This window comes from Spermophilus citellus, assembly GCF_964194105.1.
Source record: "Spermophilus citellus genome assembly, chromosome: 8".
Lineage (NCBI taxonomy): Eukaryota > Metazoa > Chordata > Mammalia > Rodentia > Sciuridae > Spermophilus > Spermophilus citellus.
The window spans coordinates 99,630,187-99,647,933 of record NC_138189.1 but is presented as its reverse complement, the minus strand read 5'-3'; the positions used below and the strand labels follow the sequence as shown (position 1 = coordinate 99,647,933).

General features: G+C 38.1%; 1 protein-coding gene and 3 long non-coding RNA genes across 4 annotated transcripts in view; 3 read left to right on the top strand and 1 right to left on the bottom strand.

The window, feature by feature from the left end:
* DKK2 (dickkopf WNT signaling pathway inhibitor 2) overlaps positions 1–9,497 on the bottom strand; it is a gene marked incomplete at its 5' end in the record, with an annotated part of 97,623 nt that extends 88,126 nt beyond the window's left edge. Inside the window, one exon of the mRNA XM_081303402.1 lies at positions 9,276–9,497. Within this exon, the coding sequence (XP_081159528.1) occupies positions 9,276–9,497 (222 nt within the window). The remainder of the gene's footprint in view (positions 1–9,275) is intronic.
* LOC308654226 lies at positions 7,968–9,421 on the top strand. The gene is made up of 3 exons (XR_014023199.1): positions 7,968–8,298; positions 8,644–8,737; positions 9,285–9,421. It is a non-coding gene; the product is annotated as an uncharacterized lncRNA (long non-coding RNA).
* A 241-nt stretch (positions 9,498–9,738) lies between the features above and the next one.
* Positions 9,739–10,386, top strand: LOC308654227. Its single transcript, XR_014023200.1, has 2 exons — positions 9,739–9,876; positions 9,959–10,386. It is a non-coding gene; the product is annotated as an uncharacterized lncRNA (long non-coding RNA).
* An 843-nt stretch (positions 10,387–11,229) lies between these two features.
* On the top strand, positions 11,230–12,942 carry LOC308654225. The gene is made up of 3 exons (XR_014023198.1): positions 11,230–11,600; positions 12,585–12,651; positions 12,893–12,942. It is a non-coding gene; the product is annotated as an uncharacterized lncRNA (long non-coding RNA).
* The last annotated feature ends 4,805 nt before the right edge of the window (positions 12,943–17,747 follow it).

Below are 17,747 nucleotides of genomic sequence, written 5' to 3'. Positions count from 1 at the left end.
AATTTTTAAAAGTCCATCAGTTTAAAGTAAATAGTAAGGGACTTTTTCACACTGAAGGTAAAAATCATCATTTATATATAGCAATTAGCACATAGCAAAAAAAAAATACTCTTCAATACATAGTCCAAGCAATAGAAATAAATATTGCACACTCTTTGAAATATGTATGCATATTTTATACTATGTAACATTTTATGAACATAAAGTATAGTTACTTGCATAATCCAGCCAGGCCCAAGTCCTTTAACCACAGATTTATCAGAGCAAAAATATGGTCATTTAAACTCCAAGCATTCAAATAAATAGGGTTAGAAAACAAAAGTCTTGATGGGGATACAGTGTTCTTTTATAACCAGAAAGTGCTGAACTAGAACATAACATGGGAAGAACTGTGGACTTGATTCTTATAGTCTGCATTAATCTGCAGGTTTAAAAAATAGACATAAAAACTCGATTACCTGGATTCTGAGTTTAGACATAAAAGATTGATCTTTTGTTTTAGAGGGTTTTTGTTGCTGCTGCTTTTGCTATAGCTGTTATTTCTTGAATGTTTTCTAAAATTTTTGAGCAAGAAATTGGACTCAGGAGTTTGTTAGGCTAAAGGCAAGTATCTATGTCTATGACCAATGATTTTTTAAAAAGGAGAACAATATCCGAAAAGGAAAAAAAATGCGTCACCAAAAGAAAAAGAAGCTGTGAGAAAATGTCCATGTTTATGAATAGATGATTGCAAAGGAATTAGTGTGTGGAATAAAGAGGAATGAGACAGAGAAGAAAACAAGTTAACATAATAGCATAAAGTAAATGAATCAGGTATAAAGAACAGATGACAGGCTGGGCACAGTGGCCCGTGACTATAATCTCAGCGGTTCAGGAGGCTGAGGCAGGAGGATCACAAGTTCAAAGCCAGCCTTAGCAATTTAGCAAAGCCCTAAACAACTCATTGAGACCCTGTCTCTAAATAAAATACAAAATAGGGCTGGGGATGTGGCTCAGTGGGAAAGTGCCCCTGAGTTCAATCCCTGGTATCCAAAAAAAAAAAAAAAAAAAAAAAAGAACAGATGACAGGTGAGAAAGTACAGAGTACAGAGATGATTATTGGGGGGAAAAAAAGTTGTGGATTTCAAGACACTAACACAAAGCCAGAGCCAAATGTCCACGGGTTCAGATTAAGTTAGGATGAACAGGTGAAAACTGTTATTGGAAAGTGACTATAATTTCAGGTCGTTGTAAGCAGTAACCTTCCCCTCTGCCCTCCCATTTGGATGAAGTTTTCTTGTCCAGACAGAAACATTTACTGGAAGTTTGTTTCTAATGTTAAAAGAAACTTACTCCACACTTTCATGAGATGAATTTCACTCTCAAACATTCTTACAATATCCCAATTTACCTGAATCATGAAAAATGTAACTCAAAATTTAAAAAAGTAAAGGAGGTGAAGGGATAGGATAGAAATGAGTCTCCAGTTTTTGAGTCCTTCCAGAACAGATGGCTGACACTCAACTAGGATTGTCAACCTTCCAAATTCCCTGCAAACTCTGTGGGCCCAGACACTCTGCAGGGCCTATCTTACCGTGGACAATATCAAATTAATGCTGTTGAGAGAAGATGCTCCCACGTTATTTAATTGGTTCCTGTGTTTAGAAAACTAATATTGCCTGGGTTCTTTGAACCTCCAATTTACTGTGATTGTATTTTTAATGTCTGGGGTACCTTTGCCTCTATGCTTGTTCTGCATTTTCATCAATTATTCAATTATGTGCTCCTTTGCTTATTTTCTACAAGACAACACTGATTTAGCATCCCCCTTAATATTAACACTCAATATGAGGAATGTGACAGCAAGTGAGTAGTGTGTGTGGTTATTTTGTCTTATTTTGTTTTACAGTTCTTAGTCTTGGTGTAATTGAGTTCATTTGTTTCCTTCATGAACATCATATGCACTAGTTTAGTCAGCCCTGCCTTACTTTCTAGGGAGAATAAGCAGCTACGTTTTATTTGGTGCATGAGCACTTACTTGTGTAACAGTGCTAGGGATAAATGATATCAGTACATTAACTAAGTGTGCTTTCCTCTTAAATTTTTTTTTTAAAAATTATCTTGTGTGATTCTCACTATTGCCCAGCAAGCTAAATATTATTAGGACTATAGTTGCTGTTATTATTGTTATCATGTGTTCCCTATTTTGCAGATTTGATGGAAAAAAATACGCTAGGGATATTAAGTGACTTTTCCAACACCATTAATCTAGTTGGTGGTGAGCTAAAATTTGGAACCTGTTAGGAAACTGTAGTGCTATAATGTCTGCACAGACCATCTGATTTTTCTGAAAGTAGTTAGGAGGGGACAAAGCCAAGGAAAAAGCAAAAGCAATAGCAAGCTCTAAAACATGACAATCTCCCCCCTCCCCTCCCCCGTATCTGATGAGGGTGAAAGAAATGCAGCTTGATCCTGGTAAAGAAGCCATCAGGAAGGCCTGTGTGCATGGCGGTGCTCAAGTTCAGGGAGATGGGCATAGGGAAGTGTGCTGTTGGCATGAACATAGAAGAGTTCATCCAATAGCATCCTCCCCTTCTTCTAAGGGAGATGCCATCCTTCAATCAGAAAGAGATGTTTTGGGGTGGGGTAGGGTGGGTTTTCCTTGACAACAGTGAAGTACTCTGACAGGGTGATAAGTGGAGGCTGAGATGAAAATCATGTACTGCTTTGTATCCATGGAATTCTAACATTCTTTAGGCTACCCAGAGTAGCTTTTGGCAGAAATAGTGGGTTTGGGTTTCATTGTGGCTTTCAATAAACCTGGGGTTATACCCATGTCATTAGGAAGTAAAAGAAAAGCCCAATGTTCCTTCTTAAACCAAGAGTAAGTTTACTATGTTGCAGCAACATAGCCAGGTAATTGAGTATACAGGTTAAAACACTGAATTGCTTAGGTTTAAGCTTTAGCTTTATTACCGTATTTCTATGTGAAGTAAACAAGTGGCATAATCTTTCTCTGTCTCTTGAAAATTAATGTTTCCATAATTTATCAAATATTTCATTTATTAAAAGAAGAGTGAGATTAGGATTAGCCTCAAAAGGCTGTTTACAGGATCAAAAGAGTTAATGCAACCTAAGCATCTGGAGTTGTACCTGGCACAGAGTAAATGATCAATCCATGGTACGTCTTACTATAATTTAATGTGTGCCATAACCACTTGCAAGTCAGTTTAAGGAATAAAACATCTTAAGATCACTCAATTCATCCATTCCCCAGAAGAATTAACATGTGCTTTATCTTATTCCACAAGATAAAGTATTATATGGAAAGCAAGCCTCTCTTAGGATAGGTTTGGGGCAGGGGTGTTAACCACATTTAGAAGCCACTTCCCCTGATTGTAATGCTTTGATTTGTTTTGCCATTTAAAGTGCTTACTTATTCATTAATTTTTAAATTCATTTTAGACAGGGTAAGGACAGTTAAAAGTATCATTATGACACATTTAATCTATTCTGTGTACCAAATTATAAATACATCAGTGAATCAACTAATAAAACTAGATACTGAAAAACATGTTTAAATATATCTGATATACATTGTTCCATTTCAGTGAGAAAAGTAAAAATATTTTTAAAATTTACTACTTTTTGGTATTTTCTGATTTCATTTCTGCATTTCTGTTTTTGGAGTAAGTAGATAGATATAAATTAGCATTAAGAACCCACAAAAGTAACCTGTTGTACAGATTCAATCATTGTAGAATATGTGCTAGAATTGCAATTCTGTTTTTAGTGCTGCACAAATTAATTACTTGAGTTAAAATATAACAATTTAGATACAATATTGAAATTCCTAGTCTTAAAAGTTTATCTGATTTGATTTACTATCTCTCAGAAAAGAATTTATGAGATAAACTCTCCAAAGGACATCTGATTAGATATTGGTGTTATTCATGGCCTTCCCATCATTGGTTTGAACCCAAAGTGGGCAGTGACCCAAGTCAGCATGAGACACTCATTAGGAAGCCACTCTTTAAATATTTCGATGGTGACTTTTCTTCCTGTGGACAGATGTTCCTATCAAAAAAAAAAAAAACTCCCAAATTTTATATCAATTGACCTCTTTGTTTGAATGGTTTATATTTAGCCTAACAAAACAATTAGAGAAAAAATATGATGTTTTGCTCTAATTCCTGGCAAAAGTAAGAGAAAGAGAAAAGAAAGACAAAATTGACCTCCACTCACCTTATATGTAATATTAAATGTTTGATATGCATTCCATATTTAATCTTTCCAGGTCATCTTAAAGCAATGTCACAAAATGCAAATATCTATCCACTAATTATTATTAATCTTATTTTCTTTTGGCTTTTGCTTCAGATTTTAAAAATGACTCAGTACAAGGCTCACACAGATACAAATGTCATAGAAATCTTTTCAATAATTAGATAAATAGCTACAAGCAGTTTATCTTTTTTTTAATAGATGAGCAACTAGAAATATAATGAACTAAAACAACTTTAACAGATTGTCAGGGAGTGACAAGCAGAAATAAGACAGTAATTCATTTTGATGTTGCTTCAATATCAAAAAACGTGTAGCCGTGACTAAAAAAAGTAAATATATTAAGGGTATTTCTTCTAAAACTTCACAAATGACTTTATTATACATTTAAATTGATTATGGAGAAAAAAGAAAAGTACCACTATTCCCCTTAAATAAAATGAACCCGTTACCCTTCATGTTATTGCCTTATCTTTATAAAACTATAGATTTGAAACATTCTGGGAATGAGGACAGGGGGCAGAAGTTTGTTCAGAATGAAAACTAAAGAAGACTATAGAAGGGTCAGTGTCACAGCTGGAGTGAGTTAATGCACCTTGTCCTCTTGCTCTCTTGAGTCTAGCACAAAAATAAATTAATGGATACTTAGATTATTATTAAAATTCCTTTCTTTCTATTTGTGAGGTAACCTTCCACTTGTATCGACTATCAATCTCCATGATTTAGAATGAAAGAAAAGGAATCATAATGTAGACTGTTACCAAATATTTCAAGTTCTTTTGAAAATTTTAACCTTAAAAATATTTGTTTTTAATGTCAGTGAATATCCAGAAAGAATAAGTAGATTATTTACTCTTTAGCAGGGGAAAGTTGACTGTGGCTTAAAAAAAAATGTCACAAATAATTTCAGAAAGTGAAGAGATCACTTACCAAATTAGACTGCTTAGGGTATTTCAATAGCATTTTATCTTATAGATGCAATCTACAAACAACAATTATTTCTAATAACTCCCTCAAGTTCTGTTTCAATATATTTTAAGAATTTATTCTAACACATAACTCCTTCTAATCCATTGTTCTTCAAGTGTACAAGTTATATTAGAAAATCATGAAATCTGAATTTACTTTAAACAGTTTCAGATTCTCTTTAAAGATACAGGCCAAGATGTTTGCCTACATTTAAAATAAAGTTGTTTTGTCATTGTTCTACTCATCCCTTTTAAAATAATTTCAAAATACTACATTGTATTCAAATTAAATTCAGCTACTAGTCTCAATAAAACGAAGCAATGAGTAAAGAATAAGAAGTTATTAGAAAAACAACTCTAGAAAGTTTTACAGTCACATAAAAAGTGTGAATCATAAAAGCAAAATGATTTTTTTCATTGCTTGGACATTTTTAATAATTAGTTTCAAAGGTTGCCTAAAAATTCAACACCTCAAACTCCAGAGGTGATGTTAAACAATGGTATACTTAATCAAATATATTTATCCATGTGATATTGAAAATTTTGTTTAAAACTAGTTTTGATTTTGAACATTTGAAATACTTTCTTTAGGTGTTAAATATATAAATATATACACACACACACACACACACACACACACACACACACATATATATATGCAACAGTCGTGCAAATTAATTTATCCCAAGATATATATACCTACATGCACTACCTTTAAAAACCCATTAGCAGTAGCTGCAAATGAAAAATCAAATTAAAAATTAATGTAAATTATGCAATAAAATATTTTTTGCTAATTCTGTGTCAACCATTTGAATGCTACCACTCTCAATTTTCTATGTCGGTTTCTGTTGTAACTCAAAACTGTGTCTGTAAAAGAAAATCTAAGAATGAGAATTTTAATGCCTTTGGAGAACAATATGGCTTATCTCTGGGCCCTATAAATCTTTCTTAAAATTTAAGGACACATTTTCTAGGAGTAATTTACAAATAATCCACCATGACCATAGAACAAACAGAAACCCTATAAATAAGAATGTTTCTCTTCATACGAAATCAGTCTAGAGTGAATCAAATGAATTGTGGATACCATTTATTCTCATTTTCACATTTGAGATTAGGGAATTTTAAAATTTCTTCAAAAAATTTCTTCAGCAACGGCAGTAAAATTTTTATTTTAATTTTCTATCCCGAAAAATTAAATTAAATATTTGTTAAATTTCCATTTAAGACAAAAATGATGAAAGGCAAATCTTTTAACCTGCCAACTTGAAGTTGCATCCTAAAGTTTCTTATTCCTGTATCTCTGAATGGCATATATTTCAACATCATCAATCATGGACAAAGGGGTTGGGAAAATCAAACTCATTAGGCCTCAGGATGACAGCATATAATTAGATACTTTGATTATTTGACACTTGGCTTCCAATCTTCTCTACCATATTTTGTTGTTATGAAAGATAAAAATTCAGAGCATTTTAATTTCAAGTCAAGAGATTTCCGTATAAATGGAAGTGCCTTCTTCCCTCTTTCAGTGTGTTTATCACTTACATGCTGTTTTTGAAAACAAGAATACTAAGATTTGGGTGACTACATAACTAGGTGGAATAAAAAAAAAATAGCAAGACTAACCAGTATACAAATAATTCCTCTTTCTGCTCCAAAGAGAAAATCTATTTGGTTCTTCACAATAGTATGTTTTAGACCATCTGTTAGACAAGGTGGGGAGGTAGAGTATACAAAATGTAGTCCATCTATCCTCCTTCTATTGGATCCAACATTTTGTTTTGCTTTACTGTTAACTGCAATATGTTACAATCTTCTCAAAAACATAATGTCAAATTTTAAGGACCTGCTACATAAGTACATATAATGAAACCCATTTCATAGAACTGCCAACTTATGGAGGACATATCAGAAATTCAACTCATTTGTAAAATAAATAAATAAAACTTCCATTTGAGGAGAGCAAGTAGAGTTAGAAATCAGAAGCCCTCTGCTTTAGATTAAACTCTAAGCAACATAATCAAGTAAATCCTTGGAGGAATACCAAAATAATTATACATAGTGTGTAACTATTTACAAGCAGGTATACTACAAAACGTAAAAGAGGATGCGGCATTCTGAGATGTGTTCATCAGTCTACTCTGTAAGGCCATGGCTAGTGACAATGCTAACATAACTCATCATTTGACAGAGGAACATCAGGTATGGGGGTCCAACTGCATGATAGAAACAAAATGAGCTTTATATGAACTCCCGGAATATACATGGAGTAGAATTGAAAGCAACCTCAAAAGATAATCGGGTCCCTATCTCTTTGTAGGACTATACATACCGCTAGGTTAAACTGATAATGTGGAGTTAGAAGTCAGTAGCGTTAAAAAAAAAAAAAAAAAGTCCTCTGGTTTAGATTAAGAGTATACATTCTTTCTAACCCTTATTCCATTTCATGATGGACTTCCAAGAGTCCATTAGGTTCATTGCTGTTGAAAGTGTCAGGGTGTTTCCCAGGAAGAGGAAAAGGGTATGAGTGCTGTCATACAAGAGCTGAGGCATATGAATGTGTGTTAGGATGCGCAAAGGTTTCATAAGTATACGCCAAGGTTTCCTAGTAAGTGCATAAGTACATACGTGCATAGCTTATTTTCTTTAAGTCCCTAAACGAAATAAGAGAGAAAGGAAGGAAGAAAGGAAGGTGGAAGGCAGGGAGGGAGGGAGGGAAGGAAGGAAGAGAGAAAGACTGTGATTACAGACCTTGCAATCCTTTGAGAAAATAGCCGAAATGTTTGACATTTTCAAACCTGGGAAACATTCTCAAACTGCAAAACTAGCAAAACTGTCCCGTGAGAGGGCAGTAGGGGGCCAAGCTACTATTTGAGTTTCCCTGGCTGACCAACCAGCACCAGGCTGGCTGTCATCCTTCACCCTGCCGCCTGGGCTGTAAGCAGAGGCGATGGAGGACTTTCTGCACTCGGAACCACATCTGCAGACGCCTCTGAGGAAGCAAGAAAACAAAGATCTACCGGGCATGGGTCGCCACTGGGGCTGACACGTGCTGTGCGAGGTGCGTGTGCTGTTTGCCAAACTGGCTTTTGGTTTTGGCCTGCCACAAAAGGAGCAGAAGGTGGAGCTGTTGTGGTTCTCAGTACCCACAGAGCCCCCTCTCCTGGCCGCTGTGCGCTGGCCACAGTTGGTGCCCACAGTGCGCGCTTGCGGCTCTGTAGGTATCTATTTGTGCAACTGTTTGTCAATGTAATTGTCTGTGTGACACAGAGACGCAATCGCCCACAGGATGTTCCCTCTCACAAAAACGTCTCTGGTGTCCTTGTTCTATCGCCGGCGCTTAGGACGCTGTCATTGCACCTCATCATTTTGCTTCTTCATGGTTGATTTATTTACAATTCTACAGGAGTGAGAAAAGTGCATCAATCGAGCTGTTTTCTACCAGTGACTTTACTTCTTTGAAGGAAGAAAGTTGTTGGGAGAGGAGAACCTGAAAAGAGGTAAATCCCTTAAAACTGTAACATGTAATGGGGGCCCAGGATCTGGACTCTGCCCAGTCTGAAATTCTGCTCTGCCACTTACACCAGCTGTGCGCCTGGGGCAAATCACTAATCTCTCAGTGACTCAATTACTCCATTGTGGAATAGAAGAGCAACAGCGCCTGTCGTATTGAGTTGTGAACACTGAACTTGTGAACATGTAAAGCGCCTAAAATAGTGCCTAGCAAGTAATAGTTGCTATAGGACAGATAATATCTTCATCAGCTGCATCCTCTTGGAATGCACTAGGTTTTAATAGGTGCCCACATCCCGAAGCAAATGTGAGGCAGAACCGTAACCCTCCCACTCCATGCAAGCAACAAACACCCAGACACCCGCGCCAGTGCAGACTCAACTTTGGGGACACCCTCCCCAGCGGTGGGCGCGCCACATCTGAAGTCGCGCTCTGATTATTAACAGGCTTAAAGGCAAAGGGAGCGCGCGCAAAAGCGCTGGTCCCTATCTCCCCTGGCTCAAGAGTGTGTTTACATTTTCCTACCTGCCCCAGGTTTTTGCCCTTCTTACTGCCGCCGAAAGCCAGTCCTTGGTATATGCCCGCAGATCGATTGGCGGCCTGGGCAGGCGTCTCCCCGCCCAGAGAGGACTTGATAGAGTTGAGTTTGGTCCGCGAGCTGCTGAGCTGTGAGCTCTCCACCATCAGCACCGCGGCCAGTAGGAGTAGGCAGCGGGACGAATCCTTGCCCCGCACCGACGCGGCCATCTCCCGGCGAGGTGTTCCGGGGAGGCGCAAAGCCCGGAGGGATGCGAATGAAGGGGTAAGAAGGAGCCCAACACCGGACCCGTCCCGTGGGGCGCAGAGGGCTCGCAGACACTGTTCCCTCAACCCTTCCTGGTTCGGGGACCAAAGACCCAATGAACTCAGTCTCACGCCTTAAGCCTGGAGCGAGCACCCGCTTCTCCACCAGGGCAGGAAGTTTCTGCAGTAACTGCAAGCGATCAAAGGCGAGGCGCCTTCTCGCCAAGGAGGCGTGACCCAAGGTGCTAGAAGACCCAGCACCGCTGGGGTTGGTCCGTGCTTTGCACCTCAGAGTTCACTGCGAAATCTCCACGGTTCAGTCCTTCTCTTAACTGATCAGCAGGTCTGCAACAGTTTCTTCGCCTTTGGTCTCGGTTGGGTTTCTCTTCTCTTTTTTCCTATTCTTAATGTCTCAAACTTTGCAGGTTATCAGGCTGTATAACGGGGAATCAGAATCGCCTCCAGACCGGACCCTGGAGATCCGAGAGGAGCTGATGTCCCCCACGCTCGATCTCACAGTCACTCTGAGGCGCTTGCTTCTGATTCACACAGGGTAACCACCCCTGTGAGCAGCGACACTGCGATGCCCTGGGAGCCCACTTGCGCTCCGCGCGGACTAGTAGTACTCTGGCACTCGTGCGCTCCCTCTCTCTCCCTCTCTCTCTCTCTCTCTCACTCTCCCTTCCCCTCTCCTTCTCTCTCCTCTCCTCTCCTTCCCTCTCCTTCCCTCTCCTCTCCTCTCCTCTCCTCTCCTCTCCTCTCCTCTCCCCCCGCCCTCTTTGCTTTTTATAGCTTTCCACAGTGGGCTTTTCCTCCGCCCCCAATTCAAGAGTGACAAAGAGTGAAAACGTTTCTCTCACCCCCGCCCGCTCCCCGCCCTCCTTACACCCTGCTGCTGCAGCTCCTTTCTCGGCTTCCTCTACTTTTTCTCCCGCTGCTCAACCTCCCATTCCTCTTCCACAGTTGGGGGGAAAAAAATGAGATTTACCCCTAGAAGAACATGAGGCTCCCAATTACTGACCACAGCTCCAAGGAGTAGATGGACCTTTGGAAACAGGCGGAGGGCAAATGTGTTAAAGGAGAGGGGCAAGCTGTCCCCACGTGTCATGACCGCCACTTTCCTTCCTTAATATACTCCCACACATCCTCAGTCTCTGACTAGGCGAGGAGCGCTAGAAAAGCAGTATAGAGACTTTAAAGAAGCAAACTTATGGGCGTTAATATTGTGTTCTGTGTGCGCTCAAATTTGATTTTAACCTGTCCCTCCCAAAGAGTGCATAGGGCTGGCGCCATATAGGTGCGCTAGCAGGTGCCGGAGGGATCCAGAGGGAGATTTGGGGATGGGGAAGGAGAGAACCAGAAGGGGAAAGATAATTCTCCTGCTCCAAAGGGTTTGGTCTTTTCAGTTTCCTCCTTATCCATGCCTAACCCCACCACACTTAGTGTATCTGTGTATCTGAGGGACTGTGAGGAAGAGATGTCCCGGGGATATGTTCCAAGAGATTGGACCTCGCAGCTTGAATGGGCATCTTCACAGTGCTTGGCAACTGCCTTCTTTGCAAAGAGGAAACCCCAGGCAGGAATGGACGCGGTGGGGGTTCTGACTTCCTCTGTTTTCTATCCCCTGCCCCCTGGGAAATTCTAAGGGAAGTCTTTGAGGTCCATCCTTAAGGCTCCCCAGTTGCAGTTCCCTTCTTCCAAGGTGGAAGGTAGTAAACGCAGGCGCCAGGCGCTTGGGGGCGCCAGTGGCAGCGGCGAGACGGACGGGGGAACACTATGAGACTAGCTGTCCTGGAAACTGCTGGTGAGCTTTGATTAGCAATTGTCAAGGTTTCCAAAGTGATGCAGGGGGTTGTTCAAAAGTTGTTGCATTTCTCCTTTGCAGAATGTCCTGGAGCAGAAAAAATCGAGGGATTGAGTCACCACTTGGTGTTAGTGATGGCTACCAGGGAGGACAGGATTCTAACAACTTTCCCTTTAGAATTTTCAGACTTAACTTTGACAACTGATTCTGGCAAACACCAGCGTATTTAGGAACACGAATTTAACAAGTCACTCAGTGAAAAGGTAAGTGACTCCTTTATTTTTCACCAAACACTGCTAAAAACCTAAAGTGAGCTTTTTAGTGTTGATCTGTCCCAGACAGCTCCGATTATACATGTTTCTCTTCCTGACCTGCCACCAAACCCTGTAATCAATTGTTCATTTACAGCAAGTTGTGAGGTTTTTGGTTTGTTTTGTTTTGTTTTAAGTACACAACTAAACAGGGATTAAAACTTGTTGAAGAAAAATTCAAATGAATGAAGAGAATGTTTGAAGATACTTTGTCTATTTCTGTCACTTCCCACTTTCTTTACCTCCAACCAAAATAATATTCCAGGTACACATAGGACTAACTTCTTGAATATACTGCTAAACAAAAATTAATATCAAGTACAGCATTGACTCAAGAACTTCTCAGTATAAAAAGATTTTCTCAAGACACCTATGCAACACTCTACAAGCTTCCGAAGCCAACTTTTACAAATACAGTTAAAATCAAAGTTTGCATGAAATGTAGTTGCTCAAATATTCTCCCATGTGAAACAAAACTACACATATGGAATCAATTGTTAAAACATATACAACTACACCTTAGACTAAAAAAGAGGTAATGACTAATTTTGTTCATGACCCAAATGCTTTCTGTAAAATTATTTGACAGACAGACACAAACACACATAACCCATGTAGACAAGTAGATATGCATACACAAAATCAACTAACTGCAAATAAACCTAATCCTTTAGATTACTGTCATAATCCCATGCATTCCTCCCACCCTTGTGTGTTCCCCTGAGTAGGAAGACACAAGTTTTATATTTTATTTGGAGAAAAATTAAATTTTATGTCATTGGTAATAACATAGAGAGTAAATATATAAAAACAAGATGTATACAAGTAAAAACAGCATTATCCTGGGCAGAAGGAAACTGCTGCGTGGGTATTTGGTCTTTGACTGAACATTTCCTCTTCTTTCTGTTTCTCTGTGGGGTCAATCTGGTTCCAAAGAAAAGCCACAACTTTCTCAGTGGGTGTTTCAAAAGCCTAGTTTCATTCTGAATAACCAACTCCAAAGGTAAGTTAAATGCACATTTTGTCATTTTAATCTTGTTTACTACTTCTTACTATTTTTCTTCCTACCATCTCTCTCCCTGAATCAGTACTTCCTACAATGGTCTATTTAGCAGTTGTTCATGCATTCACTTCACATTTTATTAAGCTTGGGGTTCTGAGATGCAGGTGTGGGGTGGAGGCCTTAGTTCTGGCCAGGCATAAGCTCCTGGTCAAGGCCTTAACTCACTGATATTTGCCTCTAGGATCTCTCAGAACTTGTTGTTCAGATCCTTCCTCTATTCTCATCCAGTACTGAATTTTGACACTGAGTTCAATCTTTTCTTGATAATTGCAACTTTCCAAGTAGCTCAAATTCTTGAGACTATGGAAATGAAAAGATTAAAGATGTTCCTAGAAGCATATTTCAGAATTTATATGTACATTTTGATAGTGTACATAGATACAATGCTTCTACTTTGGAGATCAAACCAAAGAAATGACCCATGCATGGTCACTTAGGTCAGTAAGAACAGAAGTGTTATACTGGGGCAAACTTAGGAAGAGAAACTACTATCTGATAAGTTCTATAGGACCCCAAATCAATTTGCACACACAGAATCCTCCATGATGTGGATAGATCTATGGATGGATCTTGATAGTAAAGGATCTGGAAAATAAGGTTATGTGAGTTCCCCCTATCTGTAGCAAACCAAACTGCCTGGTCCCATAGTCTAGTAGTATTCACACTGTGGATCTTATCTCACAGGAGTTCTGTGTTTCTCCTCCTGCCTAAAGAGAACCAGTAGCCTGTGTTGCTTTCAATTACATTTTTTTTTATTTTAATAGAGGCACACTATTACTGTTACCTTATAAATCTTTTGTGTTTCTTGATGGAAATAATTTCCATATCAGATATGAAAAATTACATCTCATATTTGCTCCCTGTCTTAGTTCCTGTTAACTGTCTCCTGTCTATCTTATGGACAACAGGACCAGCTGAAGAGAAAAATTCTCATTGCTTATATTTGGGTCACCAGGTGTGCTTGACACAAACATTAAAAAGTGAAATGTTTCATGGGATTTCATAGTAAATTAATCAGAAACACAATAATTGCTCAGTAAATTATTTTTGAACCTTGAAAAATTAGTCATTTTCCCATTACTTTACCTGAAACCCAAATGAAAGAAACTTATTAGAAAAGATCTTTCATCTATAGCCTGAACTGAATTAACAAAAATGTAAAATATATAAACTGAAACAGACATTGATGAACTTTTCATGATTCTTGTGCATGTATGTAAGTGACTGCATTCAACACCAAAACCTTCCTTTAATGAGACATGATTTCTATGGGTTCTATGTATTGTATCTCTTTCTCTGTGATCCATTTATTTTCCCTGTTGAGTTCTGGCAGGTTCACCTTTGGAAATAATACTCAAGTACCGAATAACACTTAGACATGAAAAGGAAGTATGTTTATTTCTTAAGTTTCAGTTACAAGATGAGATCTCCTGGATTTTTGAGAATTCACACAAAAATGCTGAAAGCCATAGTCTTTGATAAGACCTTAGAGGAGAGGGATACAGAAACATTAACTTTTTTTTAATGTTCTTTTTAAATTTTAAGTTTTAAATGCCTATTTTTGTTACTGTTGTTATTTGGGGAGGGGAATCATGTTGGTTGATCAGTTGGTTTTAATCAACGATTAACTGCTCGGATTTGGAAACCACAGTGAGTTGAGTATGATACTCTAAACCCTCAACCTGCCAACAACAGGATGGATTGATTGATTTTTTACCCTGTTGTTGTTATTACAAATATTTCCAAAACAAACATTACTCAAAAGGGGAAACTATTCAAAATCTGGCAATTTAATTCAGTCAGAAATGATTGGGCTAATTTGAAGTGAGGAATATCTAAAAATATTTAAAAATAGGAAGACTTAGGGTAGCTAATCCAATCATGGTACAATGATTGTTATTGATTGGCTATCTGAATCCATGACTAATGAATATGGAAAAAACTATACTCACACCACAAATAAAATAAATTGTTGTACAGATGGAAAAACTATTTTAAAAAAATAAGAAAATAGACTCTCAAATGGTGACTCAAAAATCTGTGTGAAAACATAACTGGGCTTGGTAACAGAAAATATAAAATGTGATTAATTTATCTTTGGAAGATTATTTATAATGGATTTTACTTTTTGATACTTTAGCAATAGGAGTTATAATACCTAAACTCAAAACAGTTTGGGATGTGAAAAAATCAAGATATGAAACTTCATTCAACCTAAGGAATTTTATAAGTAACTGGTTTGTAATACATAGCAATAATAAAAATAATGGCAATAACCAAATATCTTGAATGTTTACTATTGTACTGCCAGGATTGTTAAATAGTTTACCTGTGTTATTTCTTATTTGTACCCTATATCTCATACCTTTAAAATGATACATACACAATCCAATGTTAAAATACTACTGAGCAAAGAGTAGCTTTCAACATGGTAAGTCCTCATTTATGGCAAAAGAAACCTGGTATGGACACGTGTAAAACGCACAGGAGGGAAGGGAGCCATCAGAAGATACTGAGGTGTCTTTGATCCCACCCCAGGAACCAAAGCTGGTTCTTCTGAAGAAACTAAGAAAAGTGACTTGGTAATGGGCTGCAAATAACATACAATAATATGATAAATAAATACATGTACTGCAGCTTTTCCTAGTGTGGTGACCTCAGAGAACTAAATGATCACTTAGCAAAGAATCTAAGGAGGTCATTTGCTCTAAGAATGCTCTGTTCAATTTCTACAGCTTCCATGACAAAGTACTACCACCACTGACTTAGTGGTTTAAACAATAGGATTTTATTTTCCCACCATTACACAGGTTAGCAGTCCACAATAAGATTAGCAGCTTTCCTCTGAGGACTCTCTCCTTGGTTTAGGTTGCTGCCTCATCACTACATTCTCACATGGTCGTCCCTCAGTCTGTGTCTAAATTTCTTCTTCTTATAAGGACACCAGTCACAATGGATTTTGCCAGGTTTAATGGTGCACACTTGTGGTCCCAGGGCTTGGGAGGTTGAGGTGATGGGATCTCTTAAGTTCAGGAGTTGGAGACCAGCCTGGGCAGCATACTGAGAGCCCATCTGGTAGTGAAGGGAACCTCATTTTAACTTAATTACTTCTTAAAAAGTTTATGTCCAAATATGATTACATTCTGAAGTACTGGGAGTTAGTGCTTCACATATAAGTTTGGGAGGTGGGAGATGCGATTTAGCCTCTACTAGATGGACTTATAGACAGCATACATATTAAAACATTTGGGGGGTAAGTAATATTTCCATACAAAAGACATTTCCATATGGCAGTTTACCAGTTCCCAAACTTAACAAGGGAACTATGTTATGCATCTACCTAAATTAATTATTTAAATTTTTCCTATTACCATTTAGCTTCTGGGTGAATGTTAATGATATTAACTGTCTCACCGCTGCATGGTCCCTCTCTTATCCAGCAAGGAGGTCCACAGAACAGGGTAGAGGAGAGTGTGGCTGTGGAGTAGCTAATCAAGACCTCCAGAGACCAAGCCGGAAGCAATTACCATGTCTACATACTCACCAATACAATTTCTTGCTAGCTGTCCTTGCAGCGACCAGTCGAGGAGTGGGCCCTGGAGCAAATGCAGGGACTATAACATGTGGCCTCATGCCCAGGGATGTGCCTATGGGTAAGTGGATTGCAGCTCACCGGCCTAGCAGGAGGAGGGTGGTTTACCACTCAGGCGCCCTTCACATATGCCACATATGCAGTACTCCATGCACTTATCCCCACATACCTTCCCTCTGTATGGGACTTATGGCTAAATTTGAACTCAGCTAATAGAGACTGAATGTGGCTGTCAGAATTCCACTGGGGCCCTGAAAAAGAACAAATAATAAGTGATATTTGCCAACGAGATAAGGTCATTTCTACATTTTTTAAAAAGTACCTAGTTAATGAAAGATGGAAACAATAAACCACAAGAGTCCATGATACAAAAATAAAATTACTGTAGATCAAAGGAAAAAGAAGCAGCAACCAAAAATGGAGTGATGGAGCAATCAGCAAGTTGTTCTGTTACTAACTTAATTTGTCCATTTATTTAATTTGATTTGTTCAATTTACTCAGTAAATTAATAGTCACTTGGAATCACAGTACCTTTAATTAATTCAAGACAGTGCTAAATGTATGAAACCAGTGGGAATATCTAATTTCACTGAAACTGCTCATGAAATCATTTTTTAATATATGTACTCTTGACCACTTAGTCTTTAAATTATCAAGAAATCTGTGTTGGAATAAGATCAAGTTTCATTTTTTTTTATTGTTGTTCATCCTGAAATCCATAAAATGCATTTTGGTTATTAGTGTTGAGAATATATGTGCAGGTTTGTATATGTCATAAATCAAAAATCTTCTAGAAAATTACCACTGTTTACATGTTACAGCTAAAATTGTGTTAGCCTTGTTCTTCAATACTAATGTTGTATTTTTTCATTAATAAGAAACTGATATTGTTAAATCTGGTCAATTTGCATTTCATATTTCAAACTGTATAAATAATGATCTTAGCATATAATAAAATTATTCAGTTTGATAACTACATTTTGTTTCATAATCTTGGATATATTTTTTTCACTCCTCAAGTGCTAGGTAGAATTGGACCAGGGATATGTAAAGTGGGAACCTTTCTAGAATCAAAGGGTGAAATGCAGTTAGGATCTTCTAAGTACTAGTTTGAAAATCACTGAATTACCTAATTTTCCTGTTACATGTCAACATAATTTAGGAGGTTATTCATTTAAGAAGGCCACAGAAGGAAGGTCCAAACAAAAGTTATATTTGTTACACTCCAACACTCTTTATTCTCTTAAGCCAAGTATAAACACAGCTTAAGACTGCTAATTTTAATTTATACAATATCTGTCACTTACTTATAAATAGGGCATGGTCATCTGATTTTCTGCTTCAGTGGCCATTTACTGCTAGAATGCCTCTAAGGAACCCAGTCTCAGTAATGCCTCTAAATCCATGTATGTGGGACATGCAACAAAATCCAAGGACCTTCAG